General features: G+C 44.2%; 1 protein-coding gene across 1 annotated transcript in view; it reads right to left on the bottom strand.

Moving 5' to 3' along the window:
* Positions 1–9,981: 9,981 nt before the first annotated feature.
* LOC137373165 (di-N-acetylchitobiase-like) overlaps positions 9,982–25,872 on the bottom strand; it is a 49,441-nt gene continuing 33,550 nt past the window's right edge. Inside the window, exons 8-11 of the mRNA XM_068038024.1 lie at positions 23,581–23,752; positions 23,398–23,495; positions 22,486–22,647; positions 9,982–10,185 (exon numbers count right to left, since the gene is read on the bottom strand). Coding sequence (XP_067894125.1) covers positions 9,982–10,185; positions 22,486–22,647; positions 23,398–23,495; positions 23,581–23,752 — 636 coding nt within the window. The remainder of the gene's footprint in view (positions 10,186–22,485; positions 22,648–23,397; positions 23,496–23,580; positions 23,753–25,872) is intronic.

The raw sequence follows: 25,872 nt of genomic DNA, 5'->3' as shown, positions 1-25,872 counted from the left end.
TTGAATCAGTACACCTCCATGTTGAACAGCACTTGGAAGAAACACTGAAGGTAGCAAGGGCAGAAAATGTGGAGCACTTCAATCTTCAATGCCCATCACCAAGAGTGACTCGGTAGCACCACTACTGATTGGCCTGGCCAAGGCCTGAAGGACACATCTGCCAGACTAGGCTGTGGCAGGTGGTGAGGGAACCAAGAGGAAAAAACCTACTTGATCTCATCACCATCCTATCTACCTGTCACAGATTCCGCTGTCCATGACATTAATGGCAGGAGTTCTACTGCACAGTCCTTGTGGCGACAAAGTCCTTCTTTACACTGACAACATCTTCCATCATGTTGTTTGACACTGCAACCCTGCTAAATGGGATAGATTCAGAACAGATCTACCAGCTCAAAACTGGGCATCCATGAGACACTGTGGGTCATCATCAGCAGCAGAATTGTATTCAACTACAACCTGTAACCTCATGGCCTGCATGTCCCTCACTCTACCTTTACCATCAAGCCAGGGGATCAATGCTGGTTTAATGAAGAGTTCAGGAGAGCATGCCAGGAGCAGAACCAGGCATACCTCAAAATAAGATGCTGACCTGGTGAAGCTACAACACAGGACTAAATGCATGCTAAGCTGTGTAAGCAGTACGCGATAGAACTAAGCAGGAGGGCGGGCTTTAGAATCCTGGGACATTGGAACTGGCTCTGGGGGAGATGGGACCTATACAGGCCAGAAGGATTGCACCTGAACAGAGCCGGGACTGAGTTCCTTGCGGGACGTTTTGTTGGTGCTGTTGGGGAAGGTTTAAACTAGTTTGGCAGGGGGATGGGGACCTGAGGTTAGACTGAGTTGGTACAAAATGAGAAATGAAATGGAAGGCAGAAAATTAATGGATGAGTCTGGAAGACTGAGGAAACAAAGGTTAGAAAATTTAAAAAAAAGAGTTTGACAGTTCTCAAGGGTAACTATTTCAGTGCAAGGAGTATAGCAGATAAAGCAGATGAGCTGAGGGCACAGATAGACATGTGGCAGTGTGATATCATAGCTATTACAGAAACATGGCTTAAAGAGGGACAGGAATGGCAGCTCAACATTCCTCGTTAGAGGGTTTTCAGACACAATACGGAGGGGGATAAGAAAGGAGGGGGAGTCGCAATTTTGGTCAAGGAAACTATTACAGCTGTGAGGAGGGATGATATGCTGGAAGGTGCATCAAATTAGGCCTTATAGATTGAGATAAGGAACACAAAAGGGGCAATCACACTGCTGGGAGTTTACTATAGACCCCCTAATAGTCAGAGGGAAATAGAATAGCAGATATGGAGGCAAATCTCTGAGAGGTGCAAGAATGTGCAAAAAGGCAGTAATCGTGGGGGATTTTAACTACCCCAATATTAACTGGGATAGTTTTAGTGTGAAAGGAATTGAGGGAGCAGAATTCTTGAGGTGTGTTCAGGAGAACCTTTTTGCCCAGTATGTAGTATGTTCAATGAGAGAGGGCGCAGTTTTAGACTTAGTTTTAGGAAATGAAGATAGGCAGGTGGAAGGGATGGCAGTTTGAGAGCATTTTGTTGGTAGTGATCATAATTCAGTCAGTTCTAACATAATTATGGAAAAGGGCAGAGATAGAACAGGAGTTAGAGTTCTCAGTTGGGGCAAGGTCAATTTTACTAAACTGAGGAGTGGTTTAGCGAAAGTGGACTGGAAACAACTACTTGAAGGTAAGTCTGAGTGAGAACAGTGAGAGGCATTCAAAGGAGAGATCCAAGGGGTTCAGAGTAAACATGTTCCCATAAAGAAAAAGGCTGGGACGGCCAAATCTAGAGCCCCATCGATGTCAAGGAGCCAACAGGATAAGATAAGGCAGGAAAGGAAAGCTTATGTCTGACACCGAGAACTCAATACTGCAGAAAGCCGAGAGGAGTATAGAAAGTGGAGAGGTGAAATCATAAAGGAAATTAGGAAAGCAAAGAGAGGGCATGAAAGAATATTGGCAAGCAAAATCAAGCTGAACCTAAAGATGTTTTATCAATACATTAAGACGAAGAGGATAACTAAGCAGAGAGTAGGGGCTGTAAAAGATGCTGGTTTGGTTCTTAATGAATACTGGTGTCTGCCTTCACAAAAAGGGGGACATTGCAGATATTGTAGATAAGGAGCAGTGTGAAGTATTGGATGTGCTAAACATAGGGAGAGAGGAAGTATTAGTGGGATTAGCATTCTTGAAATTTGATGAATCACCAGGGCCAGATGAAATGTACCCTATGTTGTCAATAGAAGCAAGAGAGGAAACAGCAGAAGGTTTGACCATCATTTTCCTGTCCTCACTGGATAAAGGTGTGGTGTCAGAGTATGGAGAACTGCAAACGCTGTACCTCTGTTTAAAAAGGGAGTGAAGGATAGGTCAAATAATTACAGGCCAGTCAGTCTAACCTCAGTGGTGGGCCATTTATTGGAATCTATTCGGAGATACAGGGTTAACTGTCACTTAGAAAGGCACAAGTTAATGAAGGATAGTCAGCATGAATTTGTTAAAGGAAGATCTATTTTGACCAGCTTGATCGAATTTTTTGAAGAAGTAACAAGGAAGATAGATGAGGGTAATGCAGTTGATATGGTCTGCATGAATATTAGCAAGGCTTTTGACAAGGTCCCACCTGGGAGCCTGGTTAAAAAAATAAAATCCCATGGGATCCAAGGAAATGCAGCTAGGTGGATACAAAATTGGCTCAGTGGCAGGAAGCAAAGGGCAATTGTTGACAGGTGTTTTAACGACTGGAGGGCTGCGCTTCCAGTGGCGTTCCGCAGGGCTCAGTACTGGGTCACCTACTTTTTGTGGTATATATTAACGCTTTGGACATAAATGTAAGGGGCATGATCAAGAAGTTTGCAGATGACACAAAGACTGGCTGTGTGGTAGATAGCGAGGAGGATAGAAGTTGGCTGCAGGAAGATATTAATGGTCTGGCTAAATGGGCAGAAAAGTGGCAAATGGAATTCAGCTTGGAGGAGTGTGAGGTGATGTATTTAGGGAGGTCATACAAGGCAAAGAAATATACCATTAATGGGAAAATACTGAGAAGTGTAGAGGAAGTGAGGGATCTTGGAGTGAATGTCCACAGATCACTGAAGGTAGCAGGACAGGTCGATAAGGTGGTTAAGCAGGCATATGGAATCCTTTCCTTTATTAGCCGAGTACAGAATATAAGAGCAGGGCGGTTATGCTGGAACTGTATAATCCATTTGTTAGGCCACAACTTGAGTAATGTGTTCAGTTCTGGTCACCTCATTACAGAAAGGATGTAATTACACTAGAGAGGGTACAGAGGAGATTTACGAGGATGTTGCCTGGACTGGAAAAATGCAGCAATGAGGACAGATTGGAGAGGCTGGGGTTGATCTCCTTGGAACAGAGAAGGCTGAGGGGAGATCTGATTGAAAAGAGCAAAATTTTGAGGGGCCTGGATAGAGTGGAGATGATGGGTCTGTTCACCTGAGCAGAGAGGTCAGTGACAAGGGGGCATAGTTTTAAAATGATTGGTAGAAATATTAGAGGGGAGATAAGGAAAAACTTTTTCACCCAGAGGGTGCTGGGGGTCTGGAACTCAATGCCTGAAAGGGTAGTTGAGGCATAAACCCTCAACTCAATCAAAAGGAGTCTGGATATGCACCTCACGGAAGTAATCTGCAGAGCTATGGAGCAAATGACGGAAGGTGGGATTAGAATAGGTGGATCGTTTTTCGGCTGGCACAAACATGATGGGCCAAGTGGCCTCTTTCTGTGCCTTAACGTTCTACTATTACATGATTCTATCCCGCAAGCAATGGATCAGGCCAATGCTCTGCAGTCCTGCCACATCCAGTCATGAATGCTTTTGCACAATGAAACAACTAACTGGAGGAGGGGGCTCAGCAAATATCACCATCCTCAATGATGGGGGAACCCAGCACATCAGTGCAAAAGACAAGGCTGAAGCATTTGCAATGCAAACAGAAGTAGGCCATTCAGCCCATCGAGCTTACTCTACCATTCAATATGATCATAGCTGATCACCCACTTCAATTTTTATTACACACACTGTCCCAATATCCCTTTATGTCATTGGTCGTTAGAAATCTGTCAATCTCTGTTTTAAACATACTCAATAGCTGATCTTCCACAGTCCTCTGGGTAGAGAATTCCAAAGATTCACAGCACTCTGAGTTTATTTTATTTATTCATTTGTGGGATGCTGGTGCCTCTGTCTCGGCCAGCATTCATTGCCCATCCCAAATTGCCCTTGAACTGAATGGCTTGCTGGGCCATTTTAGAAGGCATTTTTTAAGAGTCAACCACATTGCTGTGGGTCTGGAGTTACATGCAGACCAGACCAGACCAGATAAGGACAGCAGATTTCCTTCCCTAAAGGACATTCGTGAACCTGATGGGTTTTTTTTTTAACAATAATCCACAATGGTTTTAAGATCACCACTAGACAGGTATTCTAACTCCAGATTTATTAATTGAAGTCAAATTCCACCAACTGCCATGGTGGGATTCAAACCCAAGACCTCCAAGCATTAACCTGTGATTCTGAATTACTTATTCTGTGACATTACCACTACACCACCACCTCCCCCATTACGAAGTCCCTCCTCATCTCAGTCCTAAGTGGCTTCCCCCTTATTTTGAAATTTTATCCCCTGGTTCTAGACTCCCCAACCTGGGGAAACACCTTACCTGTATTTACCCTGTCTACCCCTTTAAGTATTTTGTAGGTTTCAATGAGATCACCTCTCATTCTTCAAAACTCGAGAGAAAACAGGCCCCGTTTCCTCAATCTCTCTTCATTGGACAGTCCCACCATCCCAGGAGTAAGTCTGGTCAACCTTCGTTGCACTCCCTCTGTGGCAATAATATCCTTCCTCAGGTAAGGCTCCCAAAACTGCACACAGTACTCCAGGTGCAGTCTAACCAAGGTTCTATACAATTGAAGCAAGACTTCGCTACTCTTATACACAAATACTCCTGCGATATCATTAGCCTTACTAATTGCTTGCTGCACCTGCATGTTACCTTTCAGCGACTTATTGATGAGGACACCCAGGTCCCTTTGTACATATCTATTTTTGAATATCTCACCATTTAAGAAATACTCTGCACATTCCTCCTGCAAAAATGGATAACCTCACATTTTTCCACATTATATTCCATCTGTCCTTCAGGGTGCTCTTGCAGGATTTAAAATCCCAGACTCATACGAGTGCTGAAACTTGCTGAGGTTAAAGGTGATTAAGATTTTTATGGTGAATTTTGCTATACGTATTGAAATTCAAAATGGCTTTGTCAGTTGGATGTTTCTGGAGAGGGAGGATTTATCCTTGAATGATTTGCAAAACTTAACCAAGGCTGGACTAATAGTATTTAGGGCAAAATTGGAGTTAGAGCCTTAACCAGGAGCTAAGAAAGCAGACATAATTGAGGTAATAGCACAGCATTTGAAATTGGAAGAAGGAAAAGGCAATCCAGATGGTAATTCAGTTGAATTAGCTCAGATTCAGTTGCAGATGAAGCAGCTTGAACAGGAAAAAATAAAAAAAGAAAACTTGAACTTCAGAGAGAGGAAAATGAAAAAGAACATTTCATAAGGTGGAACCAGAATCGCAAAGGGAAAAAGAAAAGAGGCAGGTGAGAAAAAGGGAGCGCGAAGGGGTATTCCAATTAGAAAGGCTGGAACTAAAAAGGAAGTCTGCCTTTGACCCAAGGAAAATTATGGTGAGGAAAGACAAGACTCCAACCCAGGACCCAGTGGGGAGCTATTTAAATTTGAGCAAGCCCTCCCTAAATTTGAGGAAAGGGACGTAGAGGCATTTTTGATTTAAATTAATTTGAAAGGATAGCTAATCAGATGAGTGGCTGAAAGAAAACTGGACACTGCTCATACAAAGCAGTTTGATAGGCAGAGCTCATGAAGTTTACGCTATACTTTCTGAGGAGGCTTCTGCAGATTATGAGATGGCAAAGAAAAGGCTATTCTCACTGTTTATGAGTTGGTTCCTGAAGCTTGTCGGCAGAAATTTCAGAACCTCTGGAAGCAGACTGGGCAGACTTTTATCGAATTTGAGAGGGTAATGCAAATTAACTTTGATTGTAGGATGCAAGCCTAGCAAGCCACTCAGTTGTATCTAACCGCTATGAAGTCAATAAAAAAGAATGAGACCGAATGTACCACCCGGCATCGACCTAGGCACCTGAAACAACATTTACTTCCTAGGGTCCTACCTGTGCTGCTGCCTTCAGTGATCTATGGACAAGTGCACCAAGGTCCCTCTGACCCTCTGTACTTCTTAGGGTCCTACAGACCATTGCATATTCCCTTGTTAGTCCTCCCAAAGTGCATCCCCTCATACTTCTCAGGATTAAATTCCATTTGCCACTAAAGGATTAAATGCTAAAGTGGGTGCAGGTGCAAAGAGACCTGAGGTAATATGTTTTTCTTTTATTTGTTCAAGAGATCTGGGCATCACTGGCTTGGCCAGCATTTATTGCCCATCCCTTGTTGCCCTTGAGAAGGTGGTGGTGAGCTGCCTTCTTGAACTGCTGCAGTCCTTGGGGCGCAGGTATACCAACAGTGCTGTTCGGAAGGAAGTTCCGGGATTTTGACCCAGCAACAGTCACGGTGTGTGGCTTGGAGGGGAACTTGCAGATGGTGGAGTTCCCATGCAACTGCTGCCCTTGTCCTTCCAGGTGGTAGAGGTCATGGGTTTGGATGGTGCGGTCTAAGGAGCCTTCATGCGTTGCTGCAGTGCAGCTTGCAGATGGCACACACTACTGCCACTGTGCGTCGTTCATAGAGGGAGTGAATGTTTGCTGATGATGTGTCAATCAAGTGGGCTGCTTTTTCCTGGATGGTGTTGGGCTTCTTGAGTGTCGTTTGACCTGCACCCATCCAAGCAAGTGGAGAGCATTCAATCACATTCCTGATTTGTGCCTTGTACATTCATAGAAAGTTTAAGGCACATAAAAAGGCCACTTGGCCCATCGTGTCTGTGCCGGCCGAAAAGCGATCCATCCATTCTAATCCCACCTTTCAGCATTTGGTCCGTAGCCCGGCACAATACGGCACTTGAGGTGCATATCCAGATTCCTTTTGAACGAGTGAGGGTTTCTGCCTCAACTACCATTTCAGGCAGTGAGTTCCAGACCCCCACCACCCTCTGGGTGAAAAAGCTTTTCCTCACCTCCCCTCTAATTTTTCTACCAATCACTGCAGAATATTTGGTGAACAGGCTCTGGGGAGTCTGGAGGTGAATTACTCACCACAGGATTCCGAGCATCTGACCTGCTCTTTTAGCACAGTATTTATGTGGCTGGTCCAGTTCAGTTTCTGGTCAATGGTGACCCCCAGGATGTTGATAGTGGGGGATTCAGTGATAATAATGCTGTTGAATGTCAAGGGGAGATGGTTAGATTCTCTCTTGTTGGAGATGGTCATTGCCTGGGACTTGTGTGGTTCAAATGTTACCTGCCACTTATCAGCCCAAACCTGGATATTGTCCAGGTCTTGCTGCATTTCTGCATGGACTGCTTCAGTATCTGAGGAGTCACGAATGGTGCTGAACATTGTGCAATCATCAGCGAACATCCCCACTTCTGACCTTATGATTGAAGGAAGGTCATTGATGAAGCAGCTGAAGATGTTTGGGCCTCGGACTCGACACTGAGGAACTCCTGCAGTGATGTCCTGGAGCTCAGATGATTGACCTCCAACAACCACAACCATCTTCCTTTGTGCTAGGTATGACTCCAGCCAGCGGAGAGTTTTCCCCCTGATTCCCATTGACCTCAGTTTTGCAAGGGCTCCTTGATGCCATACTCGGTCAAATACTGCCGTGATGTCAAGGGCAGTCACTCTCCCCTCACCTCTTGATTTCAGCCCTTTTGTCCATGTTTGAACCAAGGCTGTAATGAGGTCAGTAGCTGCGTGGCCCTGGCGGAATCCAAACTGAGCATAACTGAACAGGCTATTGCTAAGCAAGTGCCGCTTGATGGCACTGTTGATGACACCTTCCATCACTTTACTGATGATTGAGACTCGGCTGATCAGGCGGTAGTTGGCCGGGTTGGACTTGTCCTGCTTTTTGTGTACAGGACATACCTGGGCAATTTTCCAAATTGTCAGGTAGATGCCAGTGTTGTAGCTGTACTGGAACAGCTTTGCTAGGGGCGCGGCAAGTTCTGGAACACAGGTCTTCAGTACTGTTGCGGGAATATTGTCAGGGCCCATATCTTTTGCAGTACCCAGTGCCTTCAGTCGTTTCCTGATATCACGCGTGAATCGAATTGGCTGAAGTCTGGCATCTGTGATGCTGGGGACTTCAGGAGGAGGCCGACATGGACCATTCTGACTTGGAACTAGATCGCCGTTCCTTCACTGTCGCTGGGTCAAAATCCTGGAACTCCCTTCCTAACAGCACTGTGGGTCTACCCACCTCACATGGACTGCAGTGGTTCAAGAAGGCAGCTCACCACCACCTTCTCAAGGGCAATTAGAGATGGGCAATAAATGCTGGCCTGGCAGCGATGCCCACGTCCCATGAATGAATAAAAAAAAATAGTGGCATCATGCTGGAGGTGGCGGAAATGGCAGCGAATGATTCTTTGGATGCAGAGGATGGTGGAGTGGAAAGTGAGGACAAGGGGAGCCCTGTTGCAGAGAGAGAGGGAATGAGGATTCAGAAATAAATGAGTTTAGGGTCCAGGCTGATGAAGACACTGCCACCAATGGTGGGATGATATAAACCAGGATGCGCAGGATGCATCTGTACGGCTTTAGTAATTCTCAAACTTTCAAGGTTTTGCTGCAAAGACAGTGTTGTAGTTTAAATTATTTATAGTTTGCCAGGGACAAAGAAAGGCAACTTTAATAATCACTGAAAGAGGTCGTTTTCTTCTGCCTTCTTTACCTTCATCTCGAATTGACTGTGTTTTGCAAATTCCATACCAGAGTTGTACTCTTATCAAGGAACTGGTTAGACCCATAATATTACATACTGAGTTACTGAAACTATATTGTTACAGAAGAAATTTGTATCAGGAATAAAGAATGATAATTCTCGCTGGGTAGAATTACAAGTACAGAGAATATGAGAGAAATACCCAACTCCAATCCACCCGGCCCCAATGGTGAGTTTTTCACATTAGAAATAAGGAGGGAAGGTGATTAACAAAGGACAACTACATATATGTGCAAAGATTACATCGATGGGAATTCTTTTCTAACCAGATCCACAATTGTTTTATATTTCCACAATTTCCACTTTCCTTGAGCAACAGAACTAAAACACTTACTTTGAAAACAGCATTTTATTTTGTGAAATACATATTCATGGGAAGATTCAATTTGTCTTTCAGGAGTAGGCAATTGTAAATCTCTCATGAAGATTAAAATGCAAATAGTTACAGTGTTTGTATTATTACAATTAAAAAGCAAGCAGCAAAAAGAGGACACTATTTGTGGTCCATTCACACCCCTTAATGGAGGAAACTGAACATTAAAAACTTATCTAACTTCAAAGTAATAACCTATGGCAAAATAAAATCATAATAATTCAGGGATGAGAATGAAGATGTGTGTAAAACAGACAGCACGTGTGTATGTCACAATTGATAAATCACACAACGGGAAAGTTGAATTGTTCCCTGAATTGTAAGTATTTCGTGGCAACAAATTTTAGCCGACACTGTCATTAAACATTATGGTAACGAACGCAGTTTTGGTGCATTTTGTAAACAATTTAAGATGCCTGAAGGGACCAGATCTTGGAGTGTAAATCATATTTATACATTTGCTTTTCATTGAATAGGAATTGATTGATTAGATAAAATATTAAATTTGTTCCCTAGATCTGCATTTGTTAAATTTCTAAGGTTGGAAGTGAGCTCATTTTCTCTTGTGTTTACTTGCAAAAGTAAATAATCACATTATGAGAAGAGTAAATAGATTAAGTTCTCCATTTTCCTCGGATCGGGCACAGAGCATTCCACATTTCTTCAGTTTGCATTGCTGTTGTAGGATCACCAGTGTAGTTTAGGTAATTTGCAGTCCATGCACCTATACCACGGAGTTTTAGTTTCTTCATGATCAGCGATTTTAGTGAAATGCTTTCTGGATCATCATACCAAACCTCGTGGTATGTATTATTAACCTGCCAAAAAAGCCAAAGAGAGTTAGACAGATAGGAGGTAGGTTTGGATTAATGCACTGTTCTAGACACAACACTGAACATCTTCAACACCACTATTTCAAATACATGAAACTTGTACTTGCATTAAAGGATAAGTTTAGGTGGATTAAGCGAATGAAACATATAAAGGCAGTTTGTTCCATTACAATGGATTGTTTTTTATATTGTTGAACCAAGGTGGGTGTTATGCACTGTTAATTCAGTCCCTATATTCCACAGGTCACAGCATATTAGGAAAAGCTTCCCACCGACTAGAAATTAGCCAAATTAAACAGTTTATTTATCCCTCAGAATGAAGGACACAAACCAGGTTCCTTTGAACAACAACAAAGTGACATATTTCTTAATAAAATAAAATCTTAAACAATAATGGGATAAATCTATATTTATGAAAAGATTTTATAACTCCTTATTCTTCCTAACCTGCATGCACATACATTCAAAAGTTGGTTAACTGGTTTTTCGATGGTTGTTTTGAATTACAACTGTTTCTTAGGAATGCTAAAGTAATTGGTTGTCACAGACTGGTAGGATATTTCCAGATTGGTAAATGGTCCCAGAGACGCCACGCGAAGTCTCTCTCGGCGGGTTTCATGAATAGTCTGTGATATGTAGGCATTCGAGGAACTTCATCTATAGCAGGCGTCACACAGCTCTTTCAGCCAAAGGGTGTAGCAACAGGTCTGCTTGGATTCTGAAATAGCAGTCGAACAGTAGGAGCTTTCTTGAGATTTCAGGATCTCCCAAAAACACAAAAGGCAACAAGACTTACGCTTGAGACAGGGATTCTTCAGATTGAAGGCAGTAGAAATCCGTTACCTTTAAAATGCAGAGGTTTTCTCTCTGCAAAGCAGTGTGCCTCCACAGAGTGAAGCAATTCCTCTGTTCCTGGGTCTTTTCTCTCTCTTCAGGCAGGTCCAAACCACACCTAAAAAGTAGAATTTCTTTCTAAGAGATGCAAGGCTTCTTTTGCAGAGAGTGGTAACACTTTTTTGGGTTTTCCTCTCTTTCCAGGAAAGGTAATACAAAGATTTCAAAGCCTGCTCCTTGTAGAGTCCACAGGTTTCTTATAATCCCAAAATGAAACTAAAATCTTTCAACAAACAAGTCACAAGACAGTCATAAATATTTCTGGTTGATTGGAAGCAAGTATTACAGTCTGTGTACACAGTTTAAACACCAAGGGCTGGATTTTACATTGCCACCATCGAGTGCAGTGGCGGCCGTAAAAGATGGTGGCCTGCACGCGCGGCTTTCACTCCGCAGAGCTGCTGCGATATTATATACTTTTATACCCCCCAGAATAAAGCACACTAAAAAAGGATTCTATAAATGAAAACAAAATTAACTATTTATTAATAAACCAAGTTTTAAACAATAATGAGATGAATCTATATACATGACAAGATTTTATAACTCCTTATTCTTCCTAACCCTCATGCACACACACATACATTCAAAACAAAATGGTTAACCAGGGAAAATGGATATTGATTTCACAATGCTTTCTTTGAAACAATAACTTCAGGAAGGATATTGCTGGATTGGTGAGCTGTCCCAGAGTCGAATAGTCAGATGCCACTTGAAGTCTCTCCAGGTGAGTTTGATAAACAGTCTGTGATGGGTAGGTGTTCAAGGCAATTTGTCTGCAGCAGGCGTCACATGGATCTTTCAGCTTTAGGTATAGCAACAGGTCTACTTAAATTTTAAAGCAGCACTCTGACAGTCAAAACTTCCTTGAAATTTCAGGAACTTGCAATAACACAAAATGCAACAAGACTCACTCTTGAGGCAGGGATTTTTGAGACTGTAGGCAGCAGCAACCTGCCACACCTGAAACACATGGCTTCCTTCCTCAACAGAGTGTAGCAACTCCTCTTTTCCTGGGACTTTTCTCTCACTTCAGGCAGGTAAAAACTACACCTCAAATGTAGAATTTCTTTATAAGAGATGAAAAGCTTCTGTTGCAGAGAGAGTAGGTCATTTCTCTGGTCTATCAGAAAATCACAGCCCCAGTTCACTACTAACTGCTCCCTGGTCTGGTTCACTCTGCAGACCTGACTAAAAGCTTTCAACAACAACCAAGTCACAAGACAATCGTAAATCTTTCTGTTGCTTGGATGCAAGTTTTACAGCCTGCACTTCAAACAGCAAGTGTCAACATTTAGTGCTCACAGAAAAACCCTCTTCTCCCAGCTTTAAAAGGCACACAGACCTCTTAATTTTGAAATAAAACAAAACTCTTATGACACCGGGACCTGCTGGCGTCAAGGTCCATGGTGGGCCTTATACGGGGCAATATTGATGCTGCCTCCCCCCACAGATCCCGACGTGGAGGCCCCTATAAAATCCAGCCCCAAGTGTCAGCTGTGTTCACAGAAAATCCCCATTTCCCAGCTTTAAACACCTAACAGAATTCCCAGTTTAAAAAAAACAAAACTCTTGTAACAATATGAGTGTCACTGGCAAGTCCAGCATTTTTGCCAATCCCTAATTGCCCATGAGAAGATGGTGGTGAGCCAGTCCATGTGGTGTGGTTACAGTTACACTGCTGCAATGTCGGCTGTTTCAGGATTTTGACCCAGCGACAGTGAGGGAACGGCAATATTGTTCCAAGTCAGGATGTTTCTGGCTGGGATAGGAACTTGCAGGTGATGGTGTTCCCATGCCTCTAGTGCCCTTGTCCTTCCAGGTGGTAGAGGTCGTGGGTTTGGAAGGTGCTGTCGAAGGAAGCTTCGCGAATTGTGACAGTTCATCCTGTAGATGGTACACAACTGTTGCCACTGTGTGCTGGCGGTGGAGCAAATGAATGTTTAAGGTAGTAGATGGGGTGCCAATCAATGAACTGCTTTGTTCTGAATGGTGTCAAAGTTTGATCTTTTTGAATGCTGTTGGAGCTGCACTTGTTCAAACAAGTGCAGATTATTCCAGCACACTCCTGACTAGTACCTTGTAGATGGTGGACAGGCTTTGGGGAGTCAGGATTCTCAGCCTCTGACCTGCTCTTGTAGCCATGGTATTTATATGGCTATTCCAGTTCAGTTTCTGGTCAATTGTAACCCCCAGGATGTTGATCGTGGGGGATTCAGCAATTGTAATGCCATTGAATGTCAACAGGAGATGGTTAGATTCTCTCTTGTTAGAGATGGTCATTGCCTGGGACTTGTGCGGCACGAATGTTACTTGCCACTTATCAGCCCAAGCCTACATGTTCTCCAGGTTTTGCTGCATTTCTACATGGACTGCTTCAGTATCTGAGGCGTCACAAATGGTTCTGAACATTGTGCAATCATCAGCGAACATCTCCACTGTCACCTTATGGTTGAAGGAAGGTCATTGATGAAGCAGCTGAAGATGGTTGGCCCTAGAACACTACGCTGAGGAACTCCTGCAGTGATGTTCTGGAGCTGAGTCAGGAGGTGAGTTACTCGCCACAGAATTCCCAGCCTCTGACCTGTTCTTGTAGACACAATATTTATATGGCTGGTCCAGTTCAGTTTCTGCTCAATGGTGACCTGCAGGATGGTAATGGTTGTGGTTGCAGTGATGGGAATGCTGTTGAATGTCAAGGGAGATGGTTTGATTTGCTCTTTTTGGAGTTGGCCATTGCTTGGCACTTGTATGGTGCAAATTTTACTCGCCACTTAGCAGCTCACGCCTGAATGCTGTCCAGATCTTGCTGCATGCAGGTATGGACTGCTTCAGTGTATGAGGAGTTCCAAATGGTTCTGAGCACTGTGCAATCATCAGTGAACCTTCCCACTTCTGACCTTATCATGGAGGGAAGGCCATTGATGAAGATGTTGAAGATGGTTGGGCCTCGGTCACTACCCTAAGGAACTCCAGTAGCAATGTCCTGGAGCCGAGATGATTGGCCACCAGCAACCCAACTATCTTCCTTTGTGTTAAGTACGGCTCCACTCCGATTCCCATCGACTTCAATTTTGTTGGGGCTCCTTGATGCCACACTTGGTCAAATGCTGCCTTGATGTCAAGGGCAGTCACTCTCACCTCGCCTCTGGAGTTCAGCTATTTTGTCCATGTTTGGAACAAGGCTGTAATGAGGTCAGAAGCTGAGTGATCCTGGTGGAACCCAAACTGAGCAGCAGTGAGCAGGTTATTGCTGAGTAAGTGTCGCTTGATAGCACTGTCAACGATATCTTCCATCACTTCTCTGTTAATCAAAAGTAGAATGATTGGGCGGTAATGGACCGGATTAGATTTGTCCTGCTTTTCGTGGGCAGGATCCAACGATTTTCCCTTGTCATTCAATGGCATTACGATTGCTGAGTCCCCCACTATCAACATCCTATAGGTTTTCATTGACCAGAAACTGAACTGGACCAGCCATGTAAGTACCATGCCTACAAGAGCAGGTCAGAGGCTAGGAATCCTGCAGTGAGTAACTCACCTCCTGACTCCCCAAATCCTGTCCACCATCTACAAGGCACAAGTCAGGAGTGTGATGGAATACTCTCCACTTGCTGAGGGGCAAGGCTGGTTCTGGAGCACAAGTCTTCGGTGCTACAGAGGGGATGGGACAGGGCCTATGGAATTTGCTGTATCCAGTGCCTTCTGCCATTTCTTGATATCACCTGGAGTGAATCAAATTAGCTGAAGACTGGTATCTTTAATGCTGCAAACCACAGGAGGAGGCTGAGATGAATCTTTCACTCGGCACTTCTGGCTTAAGATGGTTGTAAATGCTTCAGCCTTGCCTTTTGCACTGATATGTAAACCACTGGAACCTAACTTGTACTTTATTTTGGTTCTTTCATTGGATGTGGGTGTCACTGGTAAGGCCAGCATTTGTTGCCTATCTCTAACTGCTCTTGGACTGAGTGGCTTGCTCGGCCCTTTCAGAAGACAATTAAGAATCAACCACATTGCTGTGGGTCTGGAATCACATGTCGGCCAGACTAGGTAAGGACAGTAGATTTCCTTCCCGAAAGGACCAAATGGTTTTGTGGTCACTATTAGACTAGCTTTCTTAATTCCATATTTATAACTGAATTCAAATTTTCACCATCTGCCATGATGGGATTCGAACCAATGTCCCCAGTGCATTAGCCTAGGCCTCTAGATTACTAGTCCAGTGACATTACCACCATCTCCCCCTTTATTAATCTGCAAAGTGCATTAGCACATTAACACATCACACAAGTGGAACTGAAAATAGAAACTAATTCTCAAAAAGTCTCACCACTGATCCTTCAGCACAAGCACAGGATCACAGAGTGGTTCAGTGGTTAGCACTGCAACCTCACAGCTCCAGCAACCTGGGTTCAGTTCTGGGTACTGTCTGTGCAAAGTTTGCAAGTTTCCCTGTGATTATGTGGATTTCTACTGGTTGCTTTGGTTTCCTCCCACAGCCAAAACCTTGCAGGTTGATAGGTAAATTGGCCATTGTAAATTGCCCCCAGTGTCGGTAGGAGAATTGAGGGAAGTTGGGGATGTGGTAGGGAATATCGGATTAGTATAAGTTGATGGTTGGCACTGACTCTGTGGGCCAATGTGTCTGTTTCAGTGCTGTATCTCTCTCTGACTTTGAATGCAACTTTTTTAATTCTTTAAAATACTAAAATTGACCGTGGGATAGTGTCCAAATAATGTAATACTTTCATGATGGCATTAAATTAATGTAAGTTTGTTCATCTGACTGAATTAAGCATTCATTCACTAATACCTCACAACATAATTTCAAGTCAATTACATAACTATGTTACTGCACTTGAAAGAAACTTATGGTTAGTTTTAGTTTAGTTTAGAGATACAGCACTGAAACAGGCCCTTCGGCCCACCGAGTCTGTGCCGACCATCAACCACCCATTTATCCTAATCCTACACTAATTCCATTTTTCCTACCACATCCCCACCTGTCGCTATATTTCCCTACCACCTACCTATACTAGGGGCAATTTATAATGGCCAATTAACCTATCAACCTATTGTGTGAAACGCTTGTGATGATTTAAACAGATATGATCAAGTTCAGTATGAAGGACATTCTTTAGCTTCTTGGAGGAGAAGCTCCAAGGAAATTCCCAGTCAATCTTTTTAACACCAAAACCAATGAACGCATCTGGATGCTGTGCAACATATGAACACAAGGCACATGTTAACAGGACAAATATATTCCTCAAAATTGTCATGATGACTGTGACTGTTTGCCTTGATTAACAAAATTACATAATTACTATAGATATATTTACATGACAATATGAATGGCAGAATTCAACATGGTGGCTCCTCATCAGAGCCCTTTCCTATCCTGAGTGGAGTGAAACAGGGCTGTGTTCTCGCATCCACACTTTTTGGGATTTTCTTCTCCCTACTGCTTTCACATGCGTTCAAGTCCTCGGAAGAAGGAATTTTCCTCCACACAAGATCAGGGGGCAGGTTGTTCAACCTTGCCCGTCTAAGAGCGAAGTCCAAAGTACGGAATGTCCTCATCAGGGAACTCCTCTTTGCTGACGATGCTGATTTAACATCTCACACTGAAGAGTGCCTGCAGAGTCTCATCGACAGGTTTGCGGCTGCCTGCAGTGAAATTGGCCTAACCATCAGCCTCAAGAAAACGAACATCATGGGGCAGGACGTCAGAAATGCTCCATCCATCAATATTGGCGACCACGCTCTGGAAGTGGTTCAAGAGTTCACCTACCTAGGCTCAACTATCACCAGTAACCTGTCTCTAGATGCAGAAATCAACAAGCACATGGGAAAGGCTTCCACTGCTATGTCCAGACTGGCCAAGAGAGTGTGGGAAAATGGCGCACTGACACGGAACACAAAAGTCCGAGTGTATCAAGCCTGTGTCCTCAGTACCTTGCTCTATGGCAGCGAGGCCTGGACAACGTATGTCAGCCAAGAGCGATGTCTCAATTCATTCCATCTTCGCTGCCTCCGGAAAATACTTGGCATCAGGTGGCAGGACCGTATCTCCAACACAGAGGTCCTCGAGGCGGCCAACATCCCCAGCTTATACACACTACTGAGTCAGCGGCGCTTGAGATGGCTTGGCCATGTGAGCCGCATGGAAGATGGCAGGATCCCCAAAGACACATTGTACAGCGAGCTCGTCATTGGTACCAGACCCATCGGCCGTCCATGTCTCCGCTATAAAGACGTCTGCAAACGCGACATGAAGTCCTGTGACATTGATCACAAGTCGTGGGATTCAGTTGCCAGCATTCGCCAGAGCTGGCGGACAGCCATAAAGGCGGGGCTAAAGTGTGGCGAGTCGAAAAGACTTAGCAGTTGGCAGGAAAAAAGACAGAGGCGCAAGGGAAGAGCCAACTGTGTAACAGGCCCGACAATCAAATTTTTCTGCAGCAGCTGTGGAAGAGTCTGTCACTCCAGAATTGGCCTTTATAGCCACTCCAGGCGCTGCTTCACACACCACTGACCACCTCCAGGCGCTTACCCATTGTCTCTCGAGATAAGGAGGCCAAAGAAAGATTTATGTAAAGCTTCGAGAGAAACTATTTGCATTTAAATAGCACCGTTCACAACCTCAGACCATCTAAAGCACTGTCCAGCTAATGAAGTGCTTTTGAAATGTCGTGACTGTTGTAAAGTAGGAAATGCAGCAGACAATTTGCACAGAGCAAGATCCCACAAACAGCATGTGATAATGATCAAATAATCGTTTCGTGATGTTGGTTGAGGGACAAATATTGCCCAGGACACCAGGGAGGACACCTCCACTCTTCCTCAAAATAGTGCTATTGGAACATTTATGTAAGTAAGTAGGTAAGTAAAACACTATATATTTGGGCGGTTTCTGAACCCGAGACACCACACTTGTAGTGTCTCCCACCCGCCCTCCTCCTCTAACCAAAAAAAAGGACTCGGTGGGGTGTATATAAGGTAAGGCTTTTTCTATTTCTCTGGTTTTGTCGTGATTGGTAAAAACTTTTCGTTCCTTTTTCATTTCACTAAGTTAAGTTTAAGATTAAAAATGGCAGGAGATCTCAGACCCGTGTCATGCTCCTCTTGCTCAATGTGGGAGCTCAGGGACATGGCTGATGTCCCTGACTCCTTCACGTGCAGGAAGTGTGTCCAACTGCAGCTCTTGTTTGACCGCATGACGGCTCTCGAGCTGCGGATGGACTCACTTTGGAGCATGCGCGATGCTGAGGAGGTCGTGGATAGCACGTTTAGTGAATTGGTCACACCGCAGATTAGGATTGCTGAGGGAGATAGGGAATGGGTGACCAAAAGGCAGAGAAAGAGCAGGAAGGCAGCGCAGGAGTCCCCTGCGGTCATCTCCCTCCAAAACAAGTATACCGTTTTGGATCCTGTTGAGGGAGATGGCTCACCAGGGGAAGGCAGCAGTAGCCAGGTTCATGGCACCGTGGCTGGCTCTGCTGTTCAGAAGGGCGTGAAAAAGAGTGGAAGGGCTATAGTCGTAGGGGATTCGATTGTAAGAGGAGTAGATAGGCGGTTCTGTGGTCGAAAACGAGGCTCCCGAATGGTATGTTGCCTCCCAGGTGCACAGGTCAGGGATGTCTCAGATCGGCTGCAGAACATTCTAAAGGGGGAGGGTGAACAGCCAGTTGTCGTTGTGCACATATGCACCAATGATATAGGTAAAAAACGGGATGAGGTCCTACAAGCAGAGTTTAGGGAGTTAGGAGCCAAGTTAAAAAGTAGGACCTCAGAGGTAGTAATCTCAGGATTGCTACCAGTGCCATGTGCTAGTCAGAGTAGAAATGAAAGAATAGTCAGGATGAATGCGTGGCTTGAGAGATGGTGCAGGAAGGAGGGGTTCAGATTTTTGGGACATTGGGACCGGTTCTGGGGGAGGTGGGACTATTACAAATTGGACGGTCTACACCTGGGCCGGACTGGAACCAATGTCCTTGGGGGTGCTTTTGCTAACGCTGTTGGGGAGGTTTTAAACTAATGTGGCAGAGGGATGGGAACCAATTGAGGAGGTCAGTTGACAGTAAGGAGGTAGTAACAAAAGCCTGTAAGGAACTAGATAATGAAGTCAGTGTGACTAAGGGGAAGAGCAGGCAGGGAGCAGATGATGAATGTAAAGGGACTGGTGGTCTGAGGTGCATTTGTTTTAATGCAAGAAGTGTAGTAGGTAAGGCAGATGAACTTAGGGCTTGGATTAGTACCTGGGAGTATGATGTTATTGCTGTTACTGAGACTTGGTTGAGGGAAGGGCATGATTGGCAACTAAATATCCCAGGATATCGATGCTTCAGGCGGGATAGAGAGGGAGGTAAAAGGGGTGGAGGAGTTGCATTACTGGTCAAAGAGGATATCACAGCTGTGCTGAAGGAGGGCACTATGGAGGACTCGAGCAGTGAGGCAATATGGACAGAACTCAGAAATAGGAAGGGTGCGGTAACAATGTTGGGGCTGTACTACAGGCCTCCCAACAGCGAGCGTGAGATAGAGGTACAAATATGTAAACAGATTATGGAAAGATGTAGGAGCAACAGGGTGGTGGTGATAGGAGATTTTAATTTTCCCAACATTGACTGGGATTCACTTAGTGTTAGAGGTCTAGATGGAGCAGAATTTGTAAGGAGCATCCAGGAGGGTTTTCTAGAGCAGTATGTAAATAGTCCAACTCGGGAAGGGGCCATACTGGACCTGGTGTTGGGGAATGAGCCCGGCCAGGTGGTGGAAGTTTCAGTAGGGGACTACTTTGGGAATAGTGATCACAATTCCGTAAGCTTTAAAATACTCATGGACAAAGACGAGAGTGGTCCTAAAGGAAGAGTGCTAAATTGGGGGAAGGCCAACTATACCAAAATTCGGCAGGAGCTGGGGAATGTAGATTGGGAGCAGCTGTTTGAAGGTAAATCCACATTTGATATGTGGGAGGTTTTTAAAGAGAGGTTGATTAGCGTGCAGGAGAGACATGTTCCTGTGAAAATGAGGGATAGAAATGGCAAGATTAGGGAACCATGGATGACAGGTGAAATTGTGAGACTAGCTAAGAGGAAAAAGGAAGCAGACATAAGGTCTAGGCGGCTGATGAAAGACGAAGCTTTGAAAGAATATCGGGAATGTAGGACCAATCTGAAACGAGGAATTAAGAGGGCTAAAAGGGGTCATGAAATATCTTTAGCAAACAGGGTTAAAGAAAATCCCAAAGCCTTTTATTCATATATAAGGAGAAAGAGGGTAACTAGAGAAAGGATTGGCCCACTAAAGGACAAAGGAGGAATGTTACGCTTGGACTCAGAGAAAATGGGTGAGATTCTAAACGAGTACTTTGCATCGGTATTCACCGAGGAGAGGGACATGACGGATGTTGAGGTTAGGAACAGATGTTTGATTACTCTAGGTCAAGTCGGCATAAGGAGGGAGGAAGTGTTGGGTATTCTAAAGGGCATTAAGGTGGACAAGTCCCCAGGTCCGGATGGGATCTATCCCAGGTTGCTGAGGGAAGCGAGAGAGGAAATAGCTGCGGCCTTAACAGATATCTTTGCAGCATCCTTAAACACGGGTGAGGTCTCGGAGGACTGGAGAATTGCTAATGTTGTCCCCTTGTTGAAGAAGGGTAGCAGGGATAATCCAGGTAATTATAGACCGGTGAGCCTGACGTCAGTGGTAGGGAAGCTGCTGGAGAAGATACTGAGGGATAGGATCTATTCCCATTTGGAAGAAAATGGGTTTATCAGTGATAGGCAACATGGTTTTGTGCAGGGAAGGTCATGTCTTACCAACTTAATAGAATTCTTTGAGGAAGTGACAAAGTTGATTGATGAGGGAAGGGCTGTCGATGTCATATACATGGACTTCAGTAAGGCGTTTGATAAGGTTCCCCATGGCAGGCTGATGGAGAAAGTGAAGGCGCATGGGGTCCAAGGTGTACTAGCTAGATGGATAAAGAACTGGCTGGGCAACAGGAGACAGAGAGTAGCAGTAGAGGGGAGTTTCTCAAAATGGAGACGTGTGACCAGTGGTGTTCCACAGGGATCCGTGCTGGGACCACTGTCGTTTGTGATATACATTAATGATTTGGAGGAAAGTATAGGTGGACTGATTAGCAAGTTTGCAGACGACACTAAGATTGGTGGAGTAGCAGATAGTGAAGGGGACTGTCAGAGAATACAGCAGAATATAGATAGATTGGAGAGTTGGGCAGAGAAATGGCAGATGGAGTTCAATCAGGGCAAATGCGAGGTGATGCATTTTGGAAGATCCAATTCAAGAGTGAACTATACAGTAAATGGAAAAGTTCAGGGGAAAATTGATGTCCAGAGAGATTTGGGTGTTCAGGTCCACTGTTCCCTGAAGGTGGCAACGCAGGTAAATAGAGTGGTCAAGAAGGCATACGGCATGCTTTCCTTCATCGGACGGGGTATTGAGTACAAGAGTTGGCAGGTCATGTTACAGTTGTATAGGACTTTGGTTCGGCCACATTTGGAATACTGCGTGCAGTTCTGGTCGCCACATTACCAAAAGGATGTGGATGCTTTGGAGAGGGTGCAGAGGAGGTTCACCAGGATGTTGCCTGGTATGGAGGGCGCTAGCTATGAAGAGAGGTTGAGTAGATTAGGATTATTTTCATTAGAAAGACGGAGGTTGAGGGGGGACCTGATTGAGGTGTACAAAATCATGAGAGGTATAGACAGGGTGGATAGCAAGAGGCTTTTTCCCAGAGTGGGGGATTCAATTACTAGAGGACATGAGTTCAAAGTGAAAGGGGAAAAGTTTAGGGGGGATATGCGTGGAAAGTTCTTTACGCAGAGGGTGGTGGGTGCCTGGAACGCGTTGCCAGTGGAGGTGGTAGATGCGGGCACGATGGCGTCTTTTAAGATGTATCTAGACAGATACATGAGTGGGCAGGAAGCAAAGAGATACAGACCCTTAGAAAATAGGCGACATGTTTAGATAGAGGATCTGGATCGGCGCAGGCTTGGAGGGCCGAAGGGCCTGTTCCTGTGCTGTAATTTTCTTTCTTCTTTCTTTCTATGTCCACCTCAGAGGATGGATAGGGCCTCAGTTTAACTTCCTATCTGAAAAACAACACCTCCGACAGTGTCTGCAACTGGTTTTTCACAATGTTTTAACAAGGTGAACTGGTTTTGGTGCTTTGCTTCTCAACTCCCATTTTCTTGTCAATTATCCAACTGCACACATTTCCGACTGTACAAACTGGACATTTTGAACTTTGCTGAATCCTGTACACAGAGAATACTGAATCATGAATCCCTGCAATGTTCACATTCTACAAAGAATGTTGAAATGCACAGGTCTCCACTGTGCTTTGATTGATAGTCTTACCCTGTAGACATAATATGGGGATTTGTAATCATCATCCCAATATCTGCCGGTAATTGATCTGGGCAGCTGCTGCATGACCTCTTTATATGAAATCAATCTTCCAGCCTTAGAACTGCAAGGAGCACCTCCGACAGGAATCTTTTCCAGTTCACATCTACCAGGCTGTAAAGTACAAAAGGATGAGAAATTATTACTTGTGAATATAGTTACTCTTCTAACTTCAAAAATGTAGTGACAGCATGACTGATCTCCCAGTGTATAGGCTCTGAGGGGCAATTAGGACTCAAGGATAATTGAGAATTTCAAAACTAAGCTCAATAGAATTTTGTTCGGCGAAGGTATTCGTCAAGGCAGGTATATGGAATAAAAATCAGTAACAATCAAACTGAGTGGTGGAACAGGCTTGAGTAATTGAATGGTCTACTGTATCTCCTATGCTTCTTTGATTCCATGTGTGAAGGAATGAGGTTTGAGAAAAAAATTCAGAAGCTTAAGATTTACAGTCTAGAAGAATGCAGTTAAGGAAATGCCTCAGTGAAATGAAATCTTAAATAGCATGGATAAGGTCAGCACAGACAGCAAGCCAATGGATACAAATGGAAATTAACAAAACTGTAAAACAGGTAATAAAAAAACTGAATGTAAAAAACATCAAAGTTATTGAACTGGGCTGCAAGCAAGCTAAGCAAGTCAAAATACTGGGCTGTTTTCAAAAACATTTAGATGCCCTGATTGGACAGTTAATGTGGACGAAGGATGTGTTTCAGGTGTATAAAAGCAAAATACTGCGGATGCTGGAAATCTGAAATAAAAACAAGAAATGCTGGAACCACTCAGCAGGTCTGGCAGCATCTGTGGAAAGAGAAGCAGAGTTAACGTTTCGGGGAATGCAAGTAAAACATTTCATCTTACCTCATAAAAGCGCTGGCAAGGATAGTCATAACCAAACCATGGAACTCCCATCACCAGCTTTCTGGAATCAATACCCAGTTTGATATAAGCAGAGAGACCTAAATGGATAAAAATATGACAGTTTTAGATGAACATTGATATCCGGGAGGCAGACCCTGAACCAGAAGGTTTTAATGTACATACCTGAATAAATCTGGTGATCGGGAGCACCTGCTTTTGCAAAGCACTCATCCCACATTTGATACTGCACATTATAGGACTTTACGAAGAAGAAGTCACAGGAATTTGCCATTTCCACATAATGATTGCATGGGTCATCTGGGCAGTCTGGAGCCCAAGGTACATTAAATGAGACCTAAGGAACAAATAATAATGAGAAATTAACTTTATCTCACGCCTCGGGCTGGATTTTATAGAGCCCGCGATGTTGGGATCCATGGTGGGGGGAAGGGGGCATGAAGATTGCCCTGGATGAGGCCAGCCACGGACCTCAACACCGGCAGGGCCTAGCCCGATATTGCTGGCGGCAGCGAGGCCTCGTGGCGGCCCCCCCACCATGTGGCATCGTGATCACCATTTAAATATTTATATAAATGAACTCACCTGAATAAATGAGTCTCCCACTGACTCCTGAAATCCCGCTGTGATCTTCACCCCGGCGATTGGCACTGCCATGCCTTCAGATCCCTGTCCGGGGAAACGAGGCGCTACACTGGTGGGGAAGGGGGAGAAGGTACATTTCTCAGTGCAGGTGGGGTGGGGGAGGGACAGGGTCAAATGCCGTCACAGGTGTAGGGGATGGTGAGAAGGGATATAGTTTAAATTTTGTGCAGTTTTGGGGGGAAAGGTCAGGTTGTGAAGGTGAATGATTTGGGGTGAAAAGGGGAAATAATTAATCCAATTGATATTGGGGGTTGGGAGAGGCGAAAAAGAAAATTAATTCAATGTGACTTTAAATATTTCAATGTCCCGGATGGCTGACTGGAGAGATGGTGCAGAAGGAAATGCTTTAGATTCCTTGGACATTGGGACTGGTTCTGGGAGTTGGAACCTATGCAGGCTGGATGGGTTGCATCTGAAGAGAGCCAGGACCAATGTCCTTGCAGGGCGATTTGCTAGTGCTATTTGGGAAGTGCTAACTTGGCAGGGATGCGGAACCAGGATGTACTATTAGAGAGAAAAAAACAAGGTGCACAGGGAATTTGGAGAGACAGATAGCATGCGAGTAGGAAATAGTAAGGCATTAGGTGGGGTCAGAGTAAGAAGGAATGTATAAATGTCTAAATTAGGTTTTTAGTGCATGAATGTCAATGCGTGGAGTGTGATAAATAAGGTTGGTGAGCTACAGGCGAGTGGAAATATGATGTTGTGGTGATAATGGAGATATGGCTCAATAAAACGCAGGACTGGATACTAAATATTCCTGGATGCAAGGTGTTCAGGAAAGATAGGGAAGGAAAGGTGGAGGAAGGGACAGCTGTATTGATTTGGGAGAACATTACACTGCTGGAGAGAGAGGATGTCCAAGAGGGGTCAAGGACAGAATCTATTTGGTTCGAGCTAAGAAACAATAGAGGTACCCCATTACACTGATGGGTGTTTTCTATAGACTACCAAATAGTGGGCAAGAGAAAGAGGAACAAATCTGTCCGGAAATTACAGACTGGAGCAGGAATTATAGAGTCATTATAATGGGGGACTTTAATTATCCTAATATAGACTCGGATAGTAGTAATGTAAAGGACAGAGAGGGGCAAGAGTTTCTAGAGTGTGTTCAGGAGAATTTTCTACATCAGTATGTTTCCAGTCCAACAAGGAAGGAGGCATTGCTGTATCTGGTTCTGGGGAATGAGGTGGGTCAAGTGGATCAAGTGTCAGTAGTGGAACATTTAGAGGACAGTGATCATAGTATCATAAGGGTTAGGTTGGCTGTGGAAAAGTACAAGGAGCAATCCAGAGTGAAAATAATTAATAGGGGGAGGGTCAACATCAATGGGATGAGAACAGATCTGGAAAGCATTTGATAAAATACCACATAAAAGGCTGGTTAATAAAACTCAGGCACATGGAATAGGAGGATCAGTGTTGAGTTGGATATAAAATTGGCTTCATGGTAGATAACATTGAGTGGTGGAGACAGCCACTGCTTTTTTTGCTAATTATAAAGAACTTGGATCCTGGAATACAAAGCAAAATTTCAAAAATTTGCCGATGAAACCAATTTTGGAGGAGTGGCAAACAGTGAGGATGATATGAATCGCCTGCAACAGGACACAGATTGACTAGCACAGGGTGATCCAAACTTTTCACATGCGGGGGGGGAGCACATTACAATTTTTGTCTTATATAGGCGGTGGTGAGACAATTTCAGAAAGATAAAGGCATTAAAAAATTATCTTACTATTAATCAAAACAACAAATGTACGTTTTCGTGAGGAAGCTTTAAATGAGAAGACTAATTTATTGACTTATTTT

Source organism: Heterodontus francisci, chromosome 8 (assembly GCF_036365525.1).
Source record: "Heterodontus francisci isolate sHetFra1 chromosome 8, sHetFra1.hap1, whole genome shotgun sequence".
NCBI lineage: Eukaryota > Metazoa > Chordata > Chondrichthyes > Heterodontiformes > Heterodontidae > Heterodontus > Heterodontus francisci.
Note: the sequence above shows the minus strand (reverse complement) of the source record. Positions and strands in the feature narration are given on the sequence as shown.